Source organism: Telopea speciosissima, chromosome 6, assembly GCF_018873765.1.
Source record: "Telopea speciosissima isolate NSW1024214 ecotype Mountain lineage chromosome 6, Tspe_v1, whole genome shotgun sequence".
Lineage (NCBI taxonomy): Eukaryota > Viridiplantae > Streptophyta > Magnoliopsida > Proteales > Proteaceae > Telopea > Telopea speciosissima.
Genome location: NC_057921.1, coordinates 59,236,094 through 59,244,798, shown reverse-complemented (window position 1 = coordinate 59,244,798; position 8,705 = coordinate 59,236,094). Strand labels below are relative to the sequence as shown.

Genomic DNA, 8,705 nt, shown 5'->3' with positions numbered 1-8,705 from the left:
AAAATTTTAAAAAAAATCTGTTATAATAAGAGAGTTTTACATCAGATATGACAAAGCGGGCAAGGATAGAAGGACTTCAGGTCACAGAGACACATTAGTCATTTTTAGATTGAAAAAGAAATTCATGTCTACGACGTACTCGCATTGCAGGTGGCGTGTGCTACACGGTCTTCACGATACGATATCTTCATCAATGCTGCCATTAAAGCCCATCCTTTTCCTTTCTTTTTCACCTTTCCTTCCTATGTCTCTATGGAATAGGGAGGGATGGGAATGGATGTAACTTGGCAGTTGTTCACTTGTTTGGGACCGGAAGGACCACTTGCTAATTGTTATGCTTTCTTTGACTATTTTCATATTTTTTCTGTCTTTTTTACAAAATCTGGAAATGGGCTTTGGGTCCACATGATAGTGAAACAAAAAGACTGATGGATGAAAGAAGTGTACGAGTTATCAGAGAGAGTGAGAGGGACCAAAGCTTTATGCCCCAAGGAACCACGCAACGATCTTGTCAACCTCTCGCCCCATTCAATGCTTATTTTTAACATGAAGCCCTTTCCGGGGCTCCGGATTCCCCTGGACGAACACATGATGACCCGGCCTATTGAGGTTTTGGTGTCTTGATTTCTCATGATGGATTGTAATGTGGGTATTTCAGTAAATTTTTTGTATAACGTTTCGTTATAAATCTGTAACGAGAGTTCTTTGTCTGTATTACAAATCTGAGAGAGATGTGAGGAACGAGCGATTATAATCCTATTCTCCATTAATTATAAAACAGATCTCACCTCTTCGTGAACGTAGACAATTTTGTCGAACCACACAAATTCTTGGGCACATTGTGTGAGTGTGTTTACAATTTTCATTATTCTCTGCATGGTGTTTGGTTTTACACACACTCACGGGCTATGATTCAGTATTTACAGGATTGGTGAGGTTAAAAAAGAGTCGGGTGCTTTAATGGCTTGGATCACGTTGAATCCACTTCAGTTTTGACTAAAGTCTATGACTTAGGTCTACTTAATTTACATCATATGATAAGTAGGAGAGTGGGACCCGTTCAAAAGATGGGTCTTTGTATTGATTCTTACTCTTGTCCTGAATCAATCTTTGAAATCGTGAGTTGGCCTGATTTATGGATCCAACGTTCCAAAATTTGTCCAGATTTTTATGATGTTTCCGGCTGAATTTGAAGTAATAGGATGAATAATTGTAAGTCTATGTTGTGTTTGGTATCGACTTAGAATGCATTCCAAGAATGTGTATAAAACTCTGCTTGATGTTGTACTTGGTATGCATTCTTGGAATGCATTAAGAATATATTCTAGAATGATTTTGCATTCTCGAGCAATAATAATAACTATTTTATATTATTCAAGAATGCATACCAAACTTTGCCTTAAGTGTGTCAATTTAGAATCCAAATCGAAATATTCGAAATAGACATTTAAAATAGGATGGAATTGATTTAAAAAAGCAGAAGGAAGCATGTGCTTCCCTTGTGCAGATTTCAATATACCATTCTCAAATAATAAATAGTGGGGATCACACTAAGAGTCTCTTTTATTCTGACCATATGGGTCCATGTGGATCCTATATGGTTGATACCATTCTCCATATCGTCATTGGTATGGTGTGTAGGTTTTTTCTTACACTAGGGGTGCCAAGGGAAACCCTCTCTCCTATATTTATAAAAAAATATATGAAAAAATGGTTTGATTTGTATTTTGAAAATTGAATTTCGTTTGATTTGGTTCAATTTTAATTTGATATAAAAAACTGCCGGTTTGAACCAAATCAAATCTAATAAAATGTAATCCCTATAAGCTGATCCTGAATTGAACCTAAATCATACTAAAAACCTTAAAGGCCAAAACACAGGTTCTAACATTTCAGTTTTCACTTTGCTTCTTCTGCATTCCTTTTCAAATTTCGACTCTCCTCATTTTTCTTCTATTGTTGTGCACTTAATGTTCGTTTTGGATGATTTAGGTGCTTTAATTAATATATGGGAAAAAGTTCTCTGCCTAGCAGCGTGACCACGACACCATTGTGGGAGGCCAATCACAACAAAATCTAGAGCATCAATAGGAGCATTTTTTTTTGCATTCACGGGGATGGCAGGGGGGGAAGGGGGTGTGATTATTTTCGTCTCCCTTTGTGGCTAGGTGCAAGCACCATGCTACCAGGTATGGGATAAAGAATGTTGCCAAGTTGCTTAGTAGTTAGCAGACACTAACGTCTCCTTGTGTCTATCTCTCTTTCTTACCTCCTATGTGGAGGTGTCAAAACCTAGCCCAAACTAACGAAATCGAAATGAATCGACCAAAACCGATATGAGCTTATCGGATCATGTTTCGAACTAGGGTTTGGTGACACTGAAACCAAACCGGACCTCATCAAAATTGATAAGACACCAAACCGAAACCGATATAACCCAATAAGATATTGATACTAGCCCGAAATTCATAAAAAAAATACATTTTTTTAGAAATAATTATGAATATATGGGGAAGAGTGGCTCGCGCATGTGCGGGGCCAATGGGAGCATGTGCGGAAGCATTAGGCATGGCGTCATTTCCACTTTTTTGAGGATAGGTTGGTCATTTCACCCCTTTTGTATGTGGGAGTGGGCGGTATAATCCCCCATAGGAAACATTGCTCCGGAATATATTTACATAGTATGCCAAAACCAAATCAATAAAAATCGAACCCGTTGCACCCTTATTAGATCTTGTTTTGGACACTCATTTTCGAATCAAGACCTGTGAAATCGAACCAAAATCCGATTGACATCCATACCACTACTATGAAATAACAAATCTGCCTTTATCACGGGAGGAAAAATACACAAGGCATTAGCATATGCTACGCAACGAAATGATGTGTTTGCAAGATTTTGTAAATATGTTTTGGTATTTGGTAAAAGGGCATGGGCTACTTTGTCTTTATAAATGCAACAAGAGGTTGCTGAACCTGAAACACACCACATCGAGGATATGTCCGTCTTTTTCTGTTGTTCCAATCTTTGACCGGTAATAAAAAAAAAAATGACATTTGACCTCAGGGTCTCAGACATTTATTTTGATGAATCATAGAGTAGAATGATGACAGTTTCACAGACGGGAATTGAGAATTGCCATTGCTGAAGGAGGCAAAGGCCTAAAGCCGAGCGAGGCGAGTAATAAATCGTTCATACGAATGGCAGTTGACGGAGATTTCCGAAATTTGTGAAACCCTAACGCAGTCACCCTGCTTGATCGAAAATCGCGAGAGAGAGAGAGAGAGAGAGAGAGAGAGTGTGTGTGTGGCGTATTCATGGTGGATCATCATGAATGTGAATCAGGAAGAGAATACAAAGAACTACACTGTCTCCGCAGAACTCTGTGTTCAGCATTTATCGCTCTCTTCAGTCTCATTCTTGACTCTTTCCCCTTAAGTTTCGCTATTAATGCGAGTACTTCAGCTTCATGTCTCTGCAAATTATGAAAGCCTTTTGTCTTCACTCTCACTAGTTAGTAGTCCTTAACCTTCGTTTCTCAAATTTCTCTCCCTAACTTTTCCGTTCTTATTTTATCCATTTTCTGATTTAAATATCTCTACCAGAGAGCAATTAATGAGAATCGGCTTCAAAATCGCCGGTCGTTCTCAGTTTCTTCTTTTGATGGCTTCGATTTCCAAAGATAAGATCGATGCATTTAAAGCTCTGAGATTCTACTGATTCATCAATTAATCGGTCTTATTCCCTCCCTCTGTCTTCCTGTTATAAAGTCCTCCTTGCTTCAAAAGTATTTGTCTTTTGCATCTTTCTTCCTGCTTTCATTTCAAGAGTTTCTCAAGAAGACGATGGGAAGAGCTCCTTGCTGTGATAAACAAGGATTGAAGAAAGGACCTTGGACGCCCGAAGAAGACGAGATCCTCGTTGAATACATCAAGAGTAACGGATATGGAAGCTGGAGATCTCTTCCTAAGCTTGCAGGTTAGCAATTTTTTTTCTTTATTTTTGCTGGTCCTCTCTCTGATCCTTCTGGTTTTAGGTTTACCTTAATCGACTCGATGTCTCCTGAACTCCTATGTAGAACACCAACTCTTTTCTCTTTCTTTTTAGTTTGTACAGCCCCTGTTGGGATCTTTTGATTCTGGTTTGGCTCTGTTTCTGCATAAGCGGTATTCAAAATATAAAGTTAATTCTAGATTTTAAGCATTTGGAATTTATTTCTGGATCGTAAGCATGTAGGCTGTAGCACTGAAATCTGCTTTAGCAAGTATTTTATTTTTCCCCTCCTGATGTTTTGGGTGATCTATTTATCGATTTAGCTTACCGATTAGAAAAACTATATCTTTTTTCATCATCATCCATGCATGCGCCGTAGAAACTTTAATACCATTTGTCATGTTCTGAACTTCGTTCTATATTTTCGTGAATACGAAGGAGTTTTCGAATTTTAAGTTCTAACTTCATCTTCTTTCCAGCTTATAAGCTCAAAGACTACAGTGTCTTTCCTTTTCCAATTACCATTACCTAAAATGGTACTTTTTCCCAATAAAAGTCAAGAGTTATATATATCTTATATTATTACTGGAGAATAAAGAACAATTACAATGACCTTATTTGATTCAATTTGAAGTAACTTGTACTAGAAAACACATTACGTTAAATGCACTCTATCGTTTTCTAATTCTGCTATTACTAAAAGAAAGGGGAGAGCTAGAAAATGGGGAAATGATAAAGCTAAGCTGGGAAACAGGCCAGGAGGGAGCATTAATGCTCTCATAGCTCTACAGTGGAGTAATTAATTTTTCGTTTTCTTTTCCAAATGTTTGCATAATTTTCTCATGTTTTGAAAATGAGAAGGTGTACAGAGATAATTACAGGGCTTCTATTTTAGTAAATCTTACTACTGTTATGATTTAATTGCAGGTCTACTTCGTTGTGGGAAGAGTTGTCGACTTCGGTGGACGAATTATCTGAGACCAGATATTAGGCGTGGTCCTTTCACGGTCGAAGAAGAGAAGACTATCATCCAGCTGCATGGCATGCTCGGAAACAGGTCTAGTATTCCCTCAACATTTTCTTCGCTAGTTCCTCAGGCCCAAGATTACTGTGATCGAATATTGCTTTTTCTTTGTTTTGTTTTTATGAGTCTAAGGTGGGTAGCACAGCGATTTCTTTCCCTCCTTAATTCCACTGGTTTTTCGTTTTTTTTTTTTTTAATGTTTTGAGTTGAACTTGAAGATAGATCCTATTCATCCCCAAAATGAGAATTTTATATGGGTAATCGTGGACCTGTGACTAAACACCTATAATTCTTACTTGAAAATTCAAACTTTTTCTTTTGTTTCTTTTCTGTGACCGACTATCGTTTCACTGTTGGCCAGAAGGCGAGCGGTGCTGTTTTGGTTTTTTTTTTTTAACCCTGACCTCATCGCATATCACGAACAAAATTTTGCTGAGTCAAGAAAATGGGATCTTAAAGGGTATTTTAGAAAATACCATGACCCAGGAGAGTGTTTATGAACCTAAAGGGAAGTGAATTATTCTATTTTCTTGGCTGTTAGCCTTATAGCAGGATCATCCCTGCAGCAAGTGTAGCAGCAAAATTTTTAACAACTTCGCTACAGGACTAAGCTTTAAGCTCCTGATGCGTAGTATCAGTTGTTGAAATTAGTAGAATAGCCTTTAATCTTGATTGAATTAGGGAAAAAAATTATCTCGCACTAGTTACTGCGTACAGAAATTCTCGAGACCAGTATATATCGTGATATCATATTTCAATTTTTAATTTGCATTCAATAAGACAATCTTACCGTTGATATTAATGAAGAAGATTTCTGATGGAACTTAAAAAATATGGTACAACAAAACCCTAATCTGTAGGAGTCCGATACGAATTTAGCTCGTCTCCAGGGAGGCATGCGCCAGGATGCTGCCAGGAGGCATCCAACAGTTGAGCTATGCCGCACACATCTTGGTGCCGTCTAGGGATGTGTGCAGTACAGCCCAACGGCTGGCAGTGCCATGGACGTTCCCTATTCCCTGGAGACGATCTTGATCCGTCCAATACGGGTTTGAACCACCACTGACCTATGTATGTCATGTACTCATAACTCAATCATAATTAAATTACCTCAGGCCCAATTAGGTATGATGTCCATTTCAGTTTTCAGAATTTTTGTATGTTTTGATTTTTGGACCTTATTTCAGTGAAATGGAAATAAAATCGATTAGAAATTCTGAAATAGCTTAGGAGCAATTTCAATTTTGAAACTGAAATTGATTTTATTCCTGCTTTTTAATGAGCACATGGTTAATTTGACGTGCAAAATACAATTTATTTTTAAAAATTGAATTACCAAATGGATTTCTTATTCTTTAAATATTTCAGATTGATGCAACCAAAACAATTTCATTTTCTTGAGCAAAAGTCTATTTGTTGACTATTTTAATGAAATCAATGTGAAATTGAAATAGAAATCATACCAAATTTGGCCTATTTCACATTGAGAAACCCGGCTATAAGTTACATGATGTCATGTACTTGGCTGATATATATAATATTGGTCAGGTATTGATATCGATTTAACATTGAGAAACTTGTCTTTTTTTAATTCAAAGTGGTTGTGGCTTATTTAGTGATGATGGTTTGGTTGAGAGATAGAAAGAGAAGCAATTAATCTTTTCAGGTTTGGGAAATATCAATTGTTTCTTTTTCTTTCATTCTTATCAAACAATCATTGCTACTTTAGCCAACTACATTAAATTAAAGAGAGATGCGTTTCTTAGTGCTAGATGGATCGATACCTTATTGATACTGTATTGGTTAGGTACATGATATCATGGTTTACATATCGACCTTGGATTGGCCAATCCATATTGATATTGGTTGACATTGATACCGATACCGTATCAGTGCATGATACAGACATGGCGGTATAAATATAAAAATACCCTATGATATCGGTATCTTTGATGGCAAAAATGGTCGATACCATCCCCGTATCCAATCCGCTGATACCCCTACCTTCCAAAATATCCTTCTGGATCCCAAGTCCACGCCTATGATTGGGGTAGCAGCCAAGTTTTATCCACCTAAAACCATGCATGACATAATAGGTCAGCAATAGTTCAAATCCGGTAATCGGTATAGACCCCTGTAGCGGGGTTTTGGTGTACCATATCTTTCAAGCTCCATCACAAACCTTCTTTTATTGATGTTTATTATAAGATTCTCTAGTTTAATGCGGCAGATTGAAAATTGAAATGCGAGTACCATGCTTTATAGTGCTCTCTAGAATTTTGGTATTTTTTTTATTTTGGCTTAGTTACTTGAATCATTAGTGATGAAAGAATGTTAAATTCTCCTCCACCAGGTGGGCTGCCATAGCTTCCCAATTGCCAGGAAGAACGGACAATGAGATCAAGAACTTCTGGAATACACACTTGAAGAAGCGTCTCGTCTGCATGGGACTAGACCCACAAACCCACTGCAAGAATTCTACGGGGTCCGTTGCCAAGTCATCAGCATCCCCATCAACACGCCACATGGCACAGTGGGAGAGTGTCAGGCTTGAAGCCGAGGCCCGTCTGTCCAAGGAGTCCTTCATCCCTAACCCCAACCCATCATCATCATCGTCATCTTCATCCTCCAGCCCCAAGAAATCCGACTCTGACTATTTTCTCCGGATCTGGAACTCCGATATTGGAGAATCATTTCGAAGGTTCAGCAAGCGAGAGCCAATGGTGGTGGCGTGTCAGAGCTCCCCCATTTCTCAGGCTTCGACATCAACAAAATGTGGGTCAGGGGTGACAATAGAAGTGGCCCCAAGCAGCGACGTGGCAGATCGACCCGAGGAAGTGGAGTGCAAGAGCTGCAGTAGATCAGCTGGTGGCGGAGATGACGCCGTGGAAGGAGGAGGAGGAGGATCGTTAGAAGCGTCGAGCTCCAATGAAATGATGGCAGAAATGGAAGATTTGTCGGAAGAGACGTCGTTGCGACTGCTGCTGGATTTCCCAGGTCCAGGGAGTGATGAGATGGGCTTCTTCCAGGGACAGATGATGATGAGTAATATTTCTCTCTTCCCTACCTTGTTGAACGAAACCTCCTCCTATTGAGAATTTGGTTGGAGCTCTCCTTCTGTTTTTGGTTTGAAGGTAAACGTGTTTCAGGGTCTTTTTGTTAGCTTTTCCAGTGATGTTGCAAGGATCCGAAACGGGACTTGGAGATGTTCCTTTGTGTTGGTTTTTTTTTTTCTTTCTTATTTCTCTGTTACTCTTTCGACCTATTTCCTTGAGTGTATGGGTGACTAAATGTTTTCAACTATATGTATTTCATACGTGTAGTGTACGTTGATGGTATGTATATGTACATGGGACAGTGACTCGCTGTGAGTTTGTGAGACAATCAGTACATGCACTTGGCCAATGATCGACCTGATCGATGTGGATTAAGCAATCCTATCCTAGGCTGGGCATTTGGGCTTTCGGCCAAGCCCAACGACCTTTGATGCATATTGTATTTCTGATATTTTGCCTTTGGGGCTATTTTTTTGATAATGCCTTGGGGGCGTTTGAGTTGAATGGATTTGGGCCAACGACTTTTGAACTCCCCCAAAAATATAGAAAAGGCATACGGTCAAATCCAAAAAATTCTTAATGGACATGTTTCGTAGGTTCATAGCTCTGAAATTTCTACCCACCTCTTGCC

The 8,705-nt window shown here is 38.8% G+C and overlaps 1 protein-coding gene across 2 annotated transcripts; it reads left to right on the top strand.

Annotated features, from left to right (window-relative positions):
- The first annotated feature begins 3,541 nt into the window (after window positions 1-3,541).
- LOC122666163 (transcription factor MYB17) lies at window positions 3,542-8,199 on the top strand. Of its 2 annotated transcripts, XM_043862292.1 has the most exons (4): window positions 3,542-3,736; window positions 3,830-3,979; window positions 4,922-5,051; window positions 7,372-8,199. In XM_043862292.1, exons 2-4 carry the CDS (start codon window positions 3,847-3,849, stop codon window positions 8,111-8,113), a joined length of 1,005 nt encoding a protein of 334 aa, XP_043718227.1. In that variant the 5' UTR covers window positions 3,542-3,736; window positions 3,830-3,846; the 3' UTR covers window positions 8,114-8,199. The 2 variants fall into 2 exon arrangements, with proteins under 2 accessions (XP_043718227.1, XP_043718228.1); XM_043862293.1 differs by lacking the exon at window positions 3,542-3,736 and having other exon boundaries at window positions 3,743-3,979.
- Window positions 8,200-8,705: the final 506 nt, after the last annotated feature.